Here is a 17,717-nt window from a genome sequence, read left to right as displayed (position 1 = left end):
AGATCTGCTCCGTTTCAGTGAAATGAAAAACCTTTCCATGCAACAAGATTTGGAAGCTATAGGGATTCTGCAAAGCACCAGAATACTTTGTCTAGGAAGAAAAACAATTGCTTCCTCTTATGCTTTTGAAATTGTAGAAATCAATATTGCCAAATTAAATATTTTTTGTACAGTCCTAATCAGTAGTTTGTTTTTTTTAATAAAAGAGCCACCCTTGTATTCTCACCTTGGTTTAGTCGTTCCCAGATTGGGCTCGGGGGCCTTGAAAGTGTTCCAGGGGTTCCTCAGGGTTCCTCAGCAGTAAGAGTCAACAGTAAGTTCACTCTACTACTGTTATTTCATCCTTTAAAAGTTGGTATAAGGACAGAATGTGGAAGAACTCTCTCCACTGTTACACTGTTATCTCCCCAACTACAACAACAGTCATGTAATTCTATTCTAAGACAAAAATCGTATCAAATGGGGGTCTGTGGTTTGATGCACATCTGTTTTTGGGGTCCTTGAAATGAAAATGTTTGGGAACCCATGGTTCAGACTTAAGAGAGACAGGAAAGACTGGGAGAGAGATGACATGTGACAAAGGTCCTGGGCTGGATTCAAACTCAAGACATCACATTTACATGGTCTGCACCTTAGACCCCTGACCACTGGACACCCTGTCCTGGTTCTGTGGACTTAACCACCTGGCCTGGCAGAAAACACTTCCAATCTCAAAATAAACCTCCTCTAATCAGCCTCTAATGTCTGTTTTGGGAAAATGTGTCAAAGAATCTGATGAATTATACAATAGGACAAAACTATAAGAGAAATAACCACATGGCATAATAGAACCAGGTATAAAAATGGCCTGAAACGGCTCCAAATTACTTGGCAAAACATCACTATGGAACAAACATCCTCCTCTCAATTACTTATTGTTTCCTTTTTAGCTGTTTGGAATGGGGCAACAAAATGCAACGGGGGATCCACTTAAAATTCACAGCGACTGCAACATTGTTTCAGAGCGAGAGAGAGAGAGAGAAGAAGAGGGAGAGAGAGAGAGAGAGAACGGGGGTTGACAGGAGAACGGAAGCCAAATCCGCTATTCAGAATCGACTTGGAAGCTATTGCGGGGAAAATGCTGACTATTAATAACCAGAGAAAGCTAGTTATTTTTCCATTTGTTGGCCAATAGCCATCCTATCCAAAGCTAAAATAAAACAGAACATTGAAGGGACTTGTGTCCTGGTTGGCATGTCGTGTGATGGAGACAGAAGTCTAGTGAGACAGAGCTCTAGAGAGAGAGGGTGAGAGAGATGCAGAGAGAGGTGACAGAGAGCAAGTCCCCAGACCATTTTCACAAATCGAATGGCACCCTGGGGACTTGGTGAAAATCCCATCTCTTGAAGAAATGCGTGACGCCGTTGCTCTGTACTTAGCAGGCACTTCAACACAACATGAAAAGGAAAAGGAAGACTGCTGCAGCCTGGCAGTTGAACCAAGGTGCTTGACTCATGTCATAAACTGAAGAGGTGAAAATGCAAAATACTCCTAATATGCACTGCCTGAAAAAAGGGCGCAGAGTTTTACATTTTGTCGCTGGGGCTTTTTTTTACCTTTTTACCAGTGTACATGGAAGAAAAATAATTGAAAGGAAATGTTTAAAATTTATTAAATTCAACCCCTTTTTTTTCTGTTGCAACCTTCATCTTGCAAAATCCTTTAACCCAACAAGCTAGATGGGGAGATCTATGACTGAATTTTCCTGTTGTATCAGTGAATGCTGTGTGGGCAAACACCCTGTCAAACACTACAAAAGATGACATGATTAATAATGTTTAAGCAGTGTGCACTAACAAAAGACATGGATATTCTACGTTCTTGTGAAGGTGTGTGTGTGTGTGTGTGTGTGTGTGTGAAAGTGTGCGTGCATGGCATTGCCGCCCACTGTCTATCGCCGGCTCTCAGATTTCTGTCTGCATGTCAAGTCTTGTCTCATAGTTAAGTGTACAGAATGTAGGAGTATTTTCTACCTGTTCTGGTCTTAAGCATAACATAATGACAAAAGACCAACAGAAAACTGTCTGGCAAGATACCGTATCTATGAACCAAGACTGACACTGTGTCTGTGAACCAAGACTGACACAGCGACAAGATTCTCTTATAAAAAGCGTTAATATAAACAGATAAAAAATATCCTTAAGATTGGAGTAAGCTGCTGGTTCCCTCCCTGCATAGAAACACACCAAACAACTCCGAATTGATCAACAACAGCTGGGATTATATAATAATATATAAAATAATAATCTAATGTCAACTTTGGGAGCGGTCACTATGTTGTTATCCCAGACTAAAAGGAGGAGTTCAGGAGAGAGAGGTACAACAGTGGAAAAAGCAAGAGGTCAACAGTGAGATGTGAAATCTTTTCTTCAGGGACACGGTTGCAAAAAGGAATGCAATGTTTTTACATTCATATTTCTTCACAACAGCAACGATTCAGTCTGTTGCTGACTGAAGCAACGGCTGAGGATTGGATTGCAGCACTGAGAGTGCTTAAAGTCCTATTCTATTCTATTCTATTCCGCTGTGTTTCTTTGTATTCTTCTCTATCGCTATCAATTTGATGACTAAAAAATCAACACTTGCAGAACAAAGTCAAAAATGAAAGTATGCAAAAAATGTATGCAAAAAAGCTTACAATGAATAAGTTCACAAGTTCAAATCAAAGCATTGATCTAATTCTATCCTGATGTTTGAAATATCCAGTATCATGCTAATTTTTTTTCTGAGGGTGCAGAAACCACACTCCTACGCAGTGGGAGGCCATCAGCAGTCAAGCACGGAAAATGTACAAGGTAAGTAGTTATGGGCACGGGAGAATCCAACACAGAAGCCGGTCTGGTATATTTAGTAATCTGAGAGACGAGAAGCAGAACCTGCCCCACTGCATTCAGAGGCATCGACACTCTTATCTTCTCTGTCTGACTGAAAACTACACTCCTTTTCTTGCACTGCTACTGTCAGACCAGTAAATGCTGCATTCAAAAACATATGTTGTTGTTAATGATTTATTAGTATGTACAAGTTGCTATATGAGAAGTCTATAAATTAGATGTATACATAGGAGTTAAAAATATATTAGAAATAAGATTTGATAGTGTTTGCATTGGTTTTTCATAAATCATGCCTGGTTTGCCTTAGAAAAATTTGAAATGAAATAAGTAAACCATATGCTCGTAAACTTAAATATGTGTCCACTTGAAAAGTTACAGCTAGAGAGTTCTTATCAATTTTTCTTGACATTGCCTCTAGAAGCTCCTGAAGACAAAATATGGTGTAGAGTATTTCCTTTCTAAAAGAATGTGTGGTTTTTAGTGCAGTAAGCCCTTTCTTGTATTGCAGTCGTGTGTGTGTGTATGTGTGTCTGTGTGTGTGTGTGTGTGTGTGTGTGTGTGTGTGAGCGCGTGCGTGCGTGTCTGTGGGCACGTGCGTGTGCTTGCATTTGTCTGAGGAGAGGGTATTATGACCCAAAAGCACTTAGTGAGAGAGAGAGAGAGAGAGAGAGGGAGAGAGAGAGGGAGAGATAGACGGTGACTTCCTGACCTCATCATGTAAAACAGCATGTGGTTCAGTATCAGTGACTAAAAAAGAGAAATACCCGCCTGCTTGCTTGCCTCGCAGTCCCCTCAATTTCTTTGAAAAGATTCAGTGCGCTTGATTTTTTCCTATGTAGTCCTGAGGAGACACTGAATGTGTCAACACAACACATGAAAAGATCATCTGTTATGATAATGCAATGCTTTATTTCACCCAACAAAGCACTTGTTCAGTATTATCAAGGGAGACGGTGAGAGCAGGTACTATGTGTTACCAATCAAAAATCTACGGCACACACAAGGTTGTATGTAAATAATGAGTGCTACAAAGAACGCCATCCTCCTTCACCTGTCATAAAATTGGCCTCTGATTGTATCTTTGGTGGTGTGAGGCCGCACAGTGCTGCACCTGAAAGGGTATTCCCCTAGTGCGCCTAAACTATCAGACAGCAGATTAGCAGAAAACCCAGCACACCTAAAATGACTGAAAGTGTCAACCATAGGTCTGGATTGCCCTCTCAGCAGAAACAAGAGTCTCATCATGTCTCAGAACCCACGTGCTTGGCTGGTACTGAATTCACTCATGGCCAACACACACACACACACACACACACACACACACACACACACACACACAGCAACTGCTATAACTTGCTGAACTTCAAAGCTTGGCACAGTGGGAGCTTAGAAACCACAATCACTGTCTGTTTGGCACAGCACTGACTAAAACAACAACCTGATAACCTTTTTCTGATTTATCATCTAATTTGTACATTTCAACTTCAGAACGCAGGGAAACTGGAGCAGTGATTTAAGAGAAACGTTAGGTCAACCTGAAGTCAAGTTGAGGGGGAGGTAGCACTTCCAGCAAACGGGCACAAATTGAAGAAAATCTGCTTCCATTCTCAGTCACCTACATATTTTACAAGCATGCACACACACGTTTGCATTAATATAAAAGTTACAGAATCCTTAATCATATCCTTAAACACTTAAACTACATGTCTAACTCTATCTTGAACCTTGCATCTTTCTCTTGCAAAGAAAAAAGAATGCCCTTACTAGTCACTTTCTGGTTATTACTATTATACTATACTATTAAGGACTTAAATACTTTAAACTTAATGTTTAAACCTGGTAGACACACACACACACACAGAGAGAGAGAGAAAGCACGGAAGACATACTTACGTAATATTTTCATTTTACGTAAATGGTTTATTTACATAAGATTAAAGTATTACAGAGGATTAACATGGTTTAAAGACATTTAAAGGCCTACTTCACTGCTGTGAATATGATGATTTATTAAAACTAGGTCACCCATGTAGTAGAAATGTGCAATTATTTTTGAAATTGGAGCCCTATGACCAGAGAAAACTGAGAAAACGGCTGTAGATTCCCCATATCGCTCTTAAGGGGGAATCCTACAACAACCAGAATGCATTGCGCATGTCACCGACTGACGGTGTGTTCACGGCCAATGTAGCACCAATGACAAAGTTAGCAGAGACAAAGTAGCATTATATCTCTTTACTGAGGCTTATTTTCATTTACAAAACGTCTGGATAAATCGCACCCGTTTTCAAAGGATCATGAAACAGACCAGCACGCTGGAGTCAGTGCATCAACTTACCGAGTGCTGAACGGTGCCGCTGGATGTAGCCGCAAGTTACAGGTAAAGTTAACACAGTCGCTGTTCGCTGTTGTTCTGTATTCAGAGTTGGCAAAGTCCGATATAATATTCTGTCAGAAAACAAAGTCAGGTTTACCAAAGCACCGTGAAGTTTATTGCAGTTTATTGTTTTCTGTCTGTCCCCCTGACGATCATCACCGGGCGTTCACAGGTGTTCAGCCTCCCCCGGCTCTCTCAGGCGCGTCTCTCTCGGCTGACACTGTTACAGCTCCCGTGGTCGCCCTCTCCTCCACGCTCTGTTTTGTCTGATTCCACAGCACTATATTCGGCCTCAGTTGTAATAGTGGCGCCACATCTCTGCTCCGATATTATATTGTAAAGCTAGTTGTTTATTTGTGTCAGATTCAGCTCTTCTGGATGAATCACGGAGAAACTTAGCAGCTTAGCTTAGCTTAGCTGCGGCTGAAACGTCGCTCCGGTCCGGTGGTCGCTTCCTCTTCCAGACTCTGTTGTGTCTGATTCAACAGCGCGATATTCGGCCTCGTATCATGAAACTAGTTTTCTTCCAAATATACTGATATTTTAAAGTATTTAGTAGTATGATATTTTAGTGTCTGCTTTTCCCTATCGCTAGCGTAGCATGGGACGGGAGTGTTTTGGGAGACCCACATTTTACCGTCCTTGAAGGCACCACAACAGAAAATGCGGAAACGTAGTTTGTAGTCTAAGGCCGATCTCCAAAGTCCACTGGATGACGCGTTTTGCGTCACCCGGCGGACTTTTGCCGGCAAATGAGCGGGGAGCTCTGGGTGCAGGCAACATGGAGGGAAGTTAAACATTGTTCATTTGCATATACTACCCATAGTGTAATGATACAATGCTGGTTGAAAATCGGTGAAGTTGCCCTTTAAGGACACAAAAAGCATTGCAGCTGCTACATGGCCTGGTTACCTATTGATGAGGACAGGGATTTCTACTTGTTTGACCCTTTTTGGATAGGCGTGCAAACTACCAAACATCAGGACCATCAGCTTACAGACATACCCAAGCTTTCCTAATTTAAGGGCTGGTAGATTGTCTGGGAAGACACTTTTCATATAAAGTTAAAATGGGTGACCTATATAAAGGACAAGCACTGATCTCTGCTCACATAGACACCGGATATATTGGATGAAATTTCTTGATTGACGGTAAACTATCACATCATACCTAAATGCACAGACAAATGTCTTTGTCTCACAATAAAAGACTAAATCGGAGTGCAAAATACAGTATGAGTAATGATTGTTAAGATACCCTAAAGTCACACACCCACACACACACAAACACACACACACCAAGTACAGTACAGTGCAGTACAACATCATCGTCTACTCACCCTGTCTCCCGGTTGGGTTCAGAGGGCTTTCACTGCTAGCTTGCTGCACAGTGAGTGACAGTTTCAGCGACAGGAGAGGAGAGTGGTGTGTGTGTGTGTGTGTGTGTGTGGTCATGCTTTTCCTCAGGAAGTGATGACCAATAGAAAGGGAACTACATACACACACACACATTTTCCCTCTCTGACAGAGTCTGAGCTCAGCAGAAGTTCAGACAGCTAACTATCATGTGGTCTGTGTGTCAGTGTGTGTCAGTGTGTGCCTGTGTGTGTCTGTGTGTGTATGTGCACAATATCAATTATTCCTTGTTTTTTAGTGTGTATTCTGTGTAGGTGTGTGCATTTCTGTGTGTGTGTATATATATATATATACTTGTGTGTGTGTGTCCATGTGCTTGAATGTATGTTGGTGCATGTGTACGCTCACGCACAACTGTGTGTGTGGTTGTGTGTGTGTGCGCGCCTGCATGTGTGCGTGTGTGTGTGTGTGTATAAGGTGCCAGACATCAGATGCAGATGATTTCCTGTTGCTTCACTCTGACAGGCGTCCTCATCATGCCTCTCTGGTTGCACTTCTCCCCCTCCACTCAGTCAGCTCAAGTCACTCAGTGTCAATGTGACAACAGTGACGCACTTCTGCCTCCTCATGCAATACCGATACAATATTGGCCTGCTGGTGTGGAAACTGTTCCAAGGATAACTGTTACTACTAGATAGCAATTTTTTTGGTTTGTATGGGTTTAGTTAGGCTCATTTCAGTCTGGAATGGTTTAGCTGACAATTCTAATGACAAATACAATGCGTATAAACTCAGAAAAATAATCTTACTTGAATAATATAGAGAATAAATCTCACTTCACTTCTTCCCTTCACTTCCCTTCACTATATTCTATTCTATAAAAAGCCAGAATGCGATAGTCGTTATTCCTCAAAAACTGGAGCCTGGCTTTTACTATGTCCTTTCTTGTTTTGCTTTTGCCTGAGAGTAACAGACTTCAGCAGTGTAACAGCAAGCCAAAGCCCCCAGCTCCCTCATTCAGCTATAGCACTGTCTGTACGTATGTTTTCTGAAGAACCTTTTAATTAAAAGCATAGTGTGTGGTTTCTACGGTTCATTTAAAAAAACAAAGTAATTAACGAGCATATGAGGCATACAATGAGAGTGAGGCATAGAAGATAAATCAAGACAGAACGGTCCAGAGACAGGAGAGTCTCAGCTTGCTTATTACCGTCAATCATTCCCTCACAGAGGTGTTGTTTTGCAAAAAAAGTGTCAGGCTTGGACAGGTAAGGGTCAAGTGGTCTCACGTTAGCTTGAAAATACTTAATAGCTTGCACTGCTCCACCCTCATACCCAGGGGCGCACACTGGGACAATCCCCAATCTTCTGGACAGATGCAGAGCCAATAATAAACTGGGGCTCCAGATAGATGATAGATAGATGATGGGTGGGGAGCAAACAGAAGTGGATGTGTGGAACAAAAGCAAACAAGCAATAGCTGCGGTAAAGAGGCTGGAAAAAATAATGTAAACACCTAACGACATATGAATATCACGTGCCTAATGAGGAGTAGCGCCACCCTTTGCCTTCAGAACATCATTCCTCCTTGGAATGCTGTTATACAAGTCCTGAACTGTTTGCAGTGGGATACTGGAGTATTCTTCAAGAAGGGAAGCCTCTAGCTGTTTGAGGGATGAGGGAGCTGGAATTCTACTTCACTCTGCGCTCCGGATCGTCGCATAAAGGTTTCATGATGTTTTAGATTGTGTGGGGAGGCCATGGCAGACGTTTGACTTCATCCTGGTGTTCATGAAACCACTCTTGAATTTGCTCAGCAATATGGAAATATCATTTGGGAATAGCGTTTTGCACACTAAGGTGCACCCAGTCCTGTAAAATGGCCTCTTATACCTGGCTACCCACACCATTACAGATCCACCACCATGTTTAACAGTTGGCAGAAGACATTGTGGGTTGAAGGCACCCTTAGAAAAACATAAACCTCAGATGCAAGAAAAAAAAGCCAAGGCAAAGCAAGTTCAAGGTTGAAAAAAAGGGTGAAAAACGACTCATCAGATCATATTACTTTTTTTCAGTGCTCAGGAGTGCAGGTTTTGTGCTCCTTGCACCGGGTTATGCATTTGTGTGATTTACCCTTGGATTCAAGTGGTTTCCGAATGGCAGCCCTGCCATAAATAGGCCTACCAGTTTTGTGAAGCTGACGATGTAAAGCTTTTGTTAAGACTGTGTCACGAAGGTGTTAATTAAATTCTGGGGTCATTTTTAGGTTGTGTTTAGCAACTATCCTGTTAAGTGTCCGTCTATCCCTGTGGGTGAGCTTTGACTTGGAACCCCTGTTCTGATGCAGTTTGTCCGTGTCAATTTCCCTTGCCACATTTTGCAGTGTTTGTGACCAATGCTATTTGGCCACTTTGGAACTCTGTTAGTTAGGGTTAGGGTCACATTGCTTTGAAAAATGGCGATTATCAGACCTCTTTTAAAGCTGACACTTACTGCTGATTGGCTTTCAGCGTAATATCACTTGCCTGTGTAACTATGAAAGAGTGATTTAGCAACTTCAAAGTTGAAGTCCTTTTTTATGTAGGTTCCATTATTTTGTCCACCCCTAACTCCTTTTGCCCACACTCATATGTCAGAAATTTGCATGTTATCATACACTGGCACACACACACTGCTGCACCGAATGTGAACATATGTATGTGCACACACAAACGCACACAGAGATGCACCTTAACACACACAAACGCACACAGAAATGCACCTTAACACACACAAACGCACACAGAGATGCACCTTAACACACACAAACGCACACAGAAATGCACCTTAACACACACAAACGCACACAGAGATGCACCTTAACACACACAAACGCACACAGAGATGCACCTTAACACACACAAACACACACACAGACATGCACACGCAAACACGCACGTGCATAAGTGATGTGACTGTTGAGAGTCTATTATAGTGACACACAGAGGTGACTTGCGTCGAAAACATTTTGATCATTATGTGACCATTTGCACATTCTTACAGCATGCACACTGTTGTCTTGCTATTCAAATGAAAAAGTAGCTGACAGCAGATACGTAATGGTAGGACTTAGACTTACAGATGCGGCCGTCATACTGCAACTTACTGCAGTACTGCTGCAATGATGCTACACCCACAACAGCATTTGAGTCATTTGAGAGACACACGTTTTATCATGTAATGCATTATTTTTTCCTACTGTATGGTACGTTGAGAAAAATGTCTATGGCAGCCAATACAATGTATCAGGATAAATATCCAATAGATGCAGTGTGGAGGTTACCACTAAATTTATGCCCACAAGTTCACCACACTACTCCTAATCAAACCCATTGCAAAACTGCATGATCAAAGCATTAACAATTTTAAGTATTTTGGCATTCATATCATACCTCTGCATAGCCTAGAATTCATACAGTATACATCATCAGACTTTTCAACTTTTCAGGAACTGAGAAAAATTGTTTGATCTTCCAACTTTTAAGTAAAAATGTCAAAAACACCAAAACTTTGAGTAATAATGTGATCACACTGCAAGAATTTAAAACAGAAAGGGCGACTCTAACTGCCGATCTATTCTGCCTATCTTTTAATCATTATCTCATAGTCCATTGTGATTCCAGCTGCTACAACAAGGCTGGGCCACACACACACACACACACACACGCACACAGTCACATACACATGCACACACACATGGTCACATACACATGCACACACACACGGCCACATAGACACACCTGTACACACACGCACACACACTGGTGTTCAGGATATGTCCGACATTGCTGTCTGACTAATAATGTGACTGGGACGTGAGGTGGGCCTTGTATCACAGGATGACAGGGCGACTTTGTTCTCCGCCGAACAGCACTCTGGGGGATTGTACAAAACACTCATATTGGACCCTCCACACGCATGTAACAAATATTTCCACACACAAAAGCACGTAAACACACAGGAGCATGAAGACTTACTACTTACTATACACGCACACTAGCATGTATATACACATACACACACACTGAGAAAGAGAGAGAGAGAGAGAGAGAGAGAAATACATACAAAATGTATGTATTTAGATAAATTGGTTGATTGCCTGATTTACAAATTTGATGAAATATCGACTGTATATTTATTGTTCATTGTTACTGTCCTGTGGTCAAGTTTGGTTCCTGCAATTTGAATTTGTATTTGTTGACTTTGTATTTGCTGAATTTGCTAATAAGTACTTTTGTATTTCATGCCAATAAAGCGCCTTTGAATTGAACTGAGAGAGTGAGATAGAGAGAGAGAGAGAGAGAGAGAGAGACAGAGAGAGAGAGAGGGAGAGCACCACACACACATAGGATGTATCTGTGCCTCTCTACACCATATGCTACAGCTTCATTGTGCTGCTCCCTGGGAATTTGCAGTTTGCACAATAATCTGAGGACATGAACTTTCCCCCAATTCCTTTAAATAGTTATGAGTTAATGGTTGATGAGTCCCTTGGGCCTGAAGAGCTTCCTCGCTGGATAAGGGGAAGGAGTGGTGCGTACTGTCAAGGCCTCTCACTCACACACACACACACACACACACACACTATATGTATGCATGTATGTATGCATGTGCGCACACACTCAAAGGCACGTGTGTATAAACATACACACACACGTATGCACAACATAAACATAGCATAGTGTGGTATCTATGCAGCACTCCTTCCATTTATGACAACAGAACAAAGTCAAAAATCTATCTCTTTCTCACACACACTTGCTCACATAGACACACACACACACACACACACACACACACACACACACAGGTCTGAAAATGAAGGGTGGCAATTACTGTAAAAGAGGGTGAGTGTGATAGAGAGGACAGAGAAAGAGGAGGAAGATGAGGCAGAGAGACAGGCGGACGTGGAGATAACGAGACAACGAGAACAGATTCTACACAGTCCCACAGTAGATTCATGGAGATGACATATAGACAGGGCCGGCTCTGAACTGCTGGAGGCCCTAGGCAAAATTTTCTGTGGAGGCCGCCTTTTGAAACAAATCCCACCCACCATCAAGCAATTAAAACTGAGTAAAACACATTTATTCATTTATTTTTTCGAAAGTAGAAAAAATCTATTAAAGGACGCATGAGACCCTAGGCATTTGCCTATTCAGCCTATAGGGAGCACCGGCTATGTATAGACCTGATTAATGATTAGATATTACCTACATACATGGAAGCACTGCTTATACTGTACAACAATGTGCTTCATGATAAAATGTGAGAGTATGTTTTGCCTTGCCATCATGAAAAAATGTAGCTAAATACATCACCAGCAGTCGGATGAGAACAGGATTATGGGAGTTGTGTGGAAAAATCACAGCTACGGTGTGAAGATTTATAGTCAAAGTTATATTTTGACACAGACAGGGAGTGAGAGACAGGGAGTGAGAGGAGGACAACAACAAGGTAGGAAGAGGGAGAGGTACAATGTGGAGGGGGTCGTCACCCTGTTCCTCGAAGTGGAGAGGAAAGGAGGGGAGTGTGCTGCGTTCAGCTGCTACGAAGCCGAACAATAACAAAATAACACATGACGTGACTTTCATTCACAGAACTAACATTCTTGCGTACTACAGTATGTGCCTGGTGTGGTACACTCAAAAGGAACATATTTACAATGTCCTCCTTAATATTTTCTAGCCATGTTTAAAATCAGTACAAGTTAACTTCAGGATCGAATCCACAACTGATCAAAAAACAGAAATTAATTGAAAATCAAGCTATTTGTGACAGACACGTCAGTCCTTGTACAAGTTTCAGATCTCTATTTTTGCATTATTAGACAATAAATGGAGAGAGTGGGTCATACACAACATAGATCATCATGAGCAAGACTAATTATGTCTCAAGCAGTGGCACAATCCACTGAAACACGGGGAACCTTGCACATATAAAGTCTAATGAGTCATGCTGAAGTTCCCTGTGGAGGCAGAGAGAGAGTTTGACCTGAAGAGCTGCTGTTTGGTCCCACATCTCTCTGAAGGGAAATTGGGCCAAAGGCTACTGGATACCCCTTCTATCTGTTTGTTAATAACTATGCTAAAGTGCATTGGCAAGAAAACTATTAGTGTATGTTTGTGTGTGTGTGTGTGTGTGTGTGGGTGTACGTACGTTCATAGGATTCTTTTTTTGGAGCTGGACCTTTGAATTGAAAATATCTTATGCCCTTTTACCTACACAACAACATCTCTGACATGACTTGCCTGGTCCTAACCAGACTCTTTGGCCATGTACACACTGCATCTAAATACGGTGGTGACTCCTCACTAGAGTGCTTAATCCTGTGAAGTTCACACACAATTCGCTGCTGAAGGAGACTGACAACCTCATTCCACACTCACTGCCAGAGAGAATCAAGGATTGACTCACGGATTTGAGTGCAGATTCGGTCAGTCCGTTCGTGTGTACCAGAACTGCATTGGACAACTGGTTGTTACGTGACGTAAGGCACAAGATTTGTTATGTTACGTAGCATTATCATTGTTCATGTGAAAAAAATGGCAGCGAGTAGAGGGCTGCTGTGTTCAAAATAACCAACTGTTGCAGTCCACAGACAGCATGTCGCTTCAAAGTACCAGACAAAAGTGAGAGAAAGGGCGGGGTGCGTTTAGCGGCAGCGGCAGCTGGCTTGGCATCTGCCAGTGTCACTGACAGATCTAGGCCTTGCTGCAAAATGACGCTGCTGTCGGTGGCGGTTTATCAAAACTCGATGGATAAATTGATGCTGATTCTGGGCTCTGATCACAATGCGAGCCAGACTGTCTCCAGAGGTGGTTTGGCAGATCCAATCACATTCCGATCACAATGGGTTACCTTGCATTCACATGCTTTCTTCCTTATCAAGACAAGATATTCAGATATACAGATTGCATTTTAATACCAGGTGTAAATGGGAGTCAAAGAGTCTGAAGACTTTCTTTGGTGCCTCCAGCGATAGCGTCATTACTGAGCAGGCGGGTGTGATTGGAGCATTTTCTTTCTGATTCATCTTTTCATTATCGAGAGATGGAAAATGTCAACAGGTGCAAACGTTACAGCTGATTCAATTTGTAGAAGTTTATGTAGTCTGTGTGGGCAGAACTTGAAAATAAATGGCACTTCACAACATGCAAAAAATCTTTTTAAAAGTAACACAGGCGACCTGCTCAGCTTTCGAAACAAGGCCAAGCTCGTTTACGGCTGCATCCGCTGCTCGGTCCAAATGATGGGCATCAGTTTATGTTCGCCATGTTGCTGTGCATCAGCTAAATTCCGGGTGCTTAGCAACTTAATGACTCTAGCCTCATTTGACTGACATATCTGGCAACCAATAAAACTTAATGCTCAAAGGTTGAGCGGATTCCAATTAGAGCTCATTGTTCGGCTCCGTGTCAGGTTTCCAGACTGTCACCTTCAGGTTTAGCTCACTAGGCTAAAAAATAACCACATTTAAAAGAAAAGACACTGAAATGGAGATCCTCAGACATGACCATGAAATTACTCCATAAAGCCAAAAAGAACTTAGGTCTTAGATTTGAAACTTTTTTTTTTTATTTAACTTTTTATTTTTTTTTATTTTAGAGTAAGTGAGGATATCCTGAATTGACAGATAACAATGGAGACATAATAGAGACACACTAAAAGAGGTGAATTTTTCATGAGCAAACAGCCTGCTTGCTGGCCATTTGTTTGCTGTCAAAAGAACTCTAAATCTACAGGCAAAATAAAAAAAGGTTGCTGTAAGTAAGATGGCAAAGAATCAAATGGAAATCATTGCACTGGAAGTTAATAATTACACTTTATTTAAATAACTAATAGATGCACGTAAGGCTAAGCTACTTGAATAAGGTCTCTATGTCATCTGATAAGGCTGAATCAATGGTGGGCTCTAGCTGCAGAAACCGTTCACATTAACAATATGAAAACTGAAATCAAACAAGTCAGGATGTTGGCAGTGCAGAGGCAAATGTTGTTTGGAGGCATGCTAACTATCTGCAGGCTGCACCAGGGCATGACACTCTATTTTCACAAATAGCCTACATTTACATATTCATACAGATAAATATTTGTATCATCACTACATTTTTCTTTCTTTCATCAGAAGTTCATCAAGTGATCACAGGGAGCTTTTACAGAAGTCTTATAGAGTCTCACTGAAGGTCTTGAATATGATTTTTCAGAGAATTTGCTTTCAGACTCATTGCTGCCATTGCAAACAACTGCAACTGCTGCTTCCAATATCTTACAGCAACACTAGTAAAAGTGCTTTCTGCTTGAACTGAAAGCAGCTCCTGGATGGTGAAATCCAACAGGCTTCTTTAAAACCTGAACGATCTTTTTACACCGACTCAACACAATACAAGCTTTGTGTGTACGTATGCCCAATTGTGGGAAGTGTCTGCAGAGAGTTTAAAGTGGCTTTCAGGACATGTGAGGGACAACATAAACATACAATAGTATGGTATCTTGGGGCACTCCTTTCATTTATGACAACAGAGCAAAGTTCAGATCTTTCTCTCTCTCTCTCTCTCACGCACACACACACACACACACACCTGTCGTTAGGCATTATATAACATGATAAACTTATGTCATAAAAAGAGCTATAATTGACTGATTGATATTGTATCATACTATATCAACACAATACATTAGTCTGTCAGATTTTAAGCAATTCAGACTGCCCACATCACAATGCTATTTCACAAAATAGAGCTAAGATCTGTGTTTTTCTGTAAAGTTGCCTGAGCCTTGTGTGAGACTCATCTTTATCTTTTTGTAAACTAGAAACAAATTCCTACACTAGGAAAACAGAAGCATACACCTCTGAAGATGAACTACTCAAGAAAGGCCAGCCGGCGCTTTGCTAATCAATTGGCCGACTATGGTCTTGCCCCATGATTTCCAAATTAGCATGAAGGTTAAGCAATTTATTGCATTAAACACACATATCAGGAAAGGGAAATTAGGAAATTAATCCCGATGAGTATTATTAATCCCAGAAATGGCCTTTTCAACACTTCTCCAAAATAGAGGTCATTTCACAATGGTTCTTCTTTTATGACAGCTTCTCCTGCCTTGAAAAAGTTATATTACATAAGCGATGACTGCATTGTGACCCTAAATGAACTTCTAACCTGTGATGGTATTCTGATAATAACGGTAAAGCATCGAGACGATGAATTCATAGCATCAATTTGATATGTAATATCCCTGCTTCTTAATCATTATGCAAATAAAAAGCCTACTCATTGACATAATCGGTAACTCAGAAAATCTATGATTTTCTTTTCTTTTAAGTCATTTTTTATATATTTTCAATAATGTCGCTTGCTTGCAGGATCATGGAATGTTTTCTGCATCTGGGGAACAACTATTTGCCAGGTCCTAACCAGACCCTTTGACTCTTTGACCCAAACCTACAGCTGGATGGGAGGTCTGGCTCACTCACTACAGGCTAGACCAGTGGTTCTCAACGTGGGGTCCGGAGACCACCAGGGGTCCTTGAGGGGGTTCCAGTGGGTCCCCAGCAAATTGATAAATTGTTAAACTTCAGCATTATTTCATTTACAAGAAGCTAACACAATTAGAGAAGAATGACTAGTTTGGTCATAGTTTCACTGTTATCTCTCTCCCTGCAATACAAAATCATATCTAACAATAAAAATATTCTCAGATTTGGGTCCGAGAGACAAAATCTCATCAAATGGGGGTCCGTGGCCCTAATGTGGACTAAATTAGGGGTCCTTGATATGAAAAAGTTTGAGAATCACTGGGCTAGACAACTATAGTAGCCTATAAAAGCCAAAACTGGAGATACAAAGTCTTTACAGAATACAGATGATATTCACATGATGGTAGTAATAGTTAAACATTTAGAATTTCTTTTAACCTACCTGCATAGATTACAATTACAATTTCCCATTTGGCAGACGCTTTTATCCAAAGTGACACATGAGATTTTAATACAACACAAGCAAGGATCTAGTCAGGAGAGAACAACGAGAGAAAGTGCCATAAAGCTAAGATGTAATGGAAAAAATATGAGTTCTTTTGTAATTACTGGTGTCTAGTTTTCATGTTTATCCACCAGTAACTATAATGTAACTATTCCTCAGAGTGCTGCTGCTCTCCACAATATCATGCAATATAACTAACTATGAGTCTTTCATAAAGTACTGAAAAAGAACCTAAGTAACTATATTTGAACTGTCCCATTTGTGTCCCACTGTCCCATTCTGGATATCAAAAAAGGAAAAACACTAGCACTAAAAAGGCTGAAAAATATGTATTTATGTAGAGTAAAGATGTAATAGCCTGAATACTACAAAATAATTCTCTGTAGATTTTTCCCTGACTGCTTACTTAGTAGTAGATTACAGCCTACTGTATGCCTTCTAAGAACCATTAGCATACTGTATAAAAAAAACAACGTTGGGCTATCAATCATTAGACACAAACTACAGCAGTGCTGGTGCTTAAGATATAGCCAACAGTAAATCTCAAAATAATATCAGTGTTGCCCCCGAGGTTGCGTGCTGAGTCACAACTGAGATCTTCCAGTCAACTCAAACACAGCACAAGCCTACATGCTGTCTGCCCACTGCTGCAAATGTCCCTCCTTACACAGAAGGCTTTACAGACTACTTCGTGAAATCTTGTTTCTTTCCACAAATGTATATAGCCTATGTCTAATGAACAGGTAGGCCTATATGCTACATTGGTTTACATGAAAATCGAGGAGAGTGAGAAGTTCATCTATGTATTTTACTCACCTGAAAAGCAGTGACCCCTTTGATCGTTCAAATCTCTGCCCCGTGTTTGCATGTCAAACACACACACTCAGCAGCGTCAGAGAGAAGTTATGTGCAGGCTGTGGCCCAACACTTGCCTGTGTGCCAGTTGTCAGTCCTGTAATTGACTCGCCCCCTTTCCCCTGCGCCACTGCGAGACTGACAGACTGCCATGTGCATCTTAACAAGCCATCAAACATCAGTCTGGAAATATAGTTTGTCTTCAAAAAAAACAAACAAGTGACGGAAT

The 17,717-nt window shown here is 41.2% G+C and overlaps 1 protein-coding gene across 1 annotated transcript in view; it reads right to left on the bottom strand.

Annotated features, from left to right (window-relative positions):
- Positions 1-17,509, bottom strand: part of pparg (peroxisome proliferator-activated receptor gamma) — a 38,624-nt gene extending 21,115 nt beyond the window's left edge. The window contains exon 1 of the mRNA XM_071895263.2: positions 17,450-17,509. Coding sequence (XP_071751364.1) covers positions 17,450-17,501 — 52 coding nt within the window. The 5' untranslated portion in view covers positions 17,502-17,509. The remainder of the gene's footprint in view (positions 1-17,449) is intronic.
- Between the last annotated feature and the right edge of the window lie 208 nt (positions 17,510-17,717).

The sequence above is a fragment of the Centroberyx gerrardi genome, chromosome 5 (genome assembly GCF_048128805.1).
Source record: "Centroberyx gerrardi isolate f3 chromosome 5, fCenGer3.hap1.cur.20231027, whole genome shotgun sequence".
Classification (NCBI taxonomy): domain Eukaryota; kingdom Metazoa; phylum Chordata; class Actinopteri; order Beryciformes; family Berycidae; genus Centroberyx; species Centroberyx gerrardi.
The sequence above is the reverse complement of the archived record's forward strand: the minus strand, read 5'-3'. Positions and strand labels throughout refer to the sequence as shown.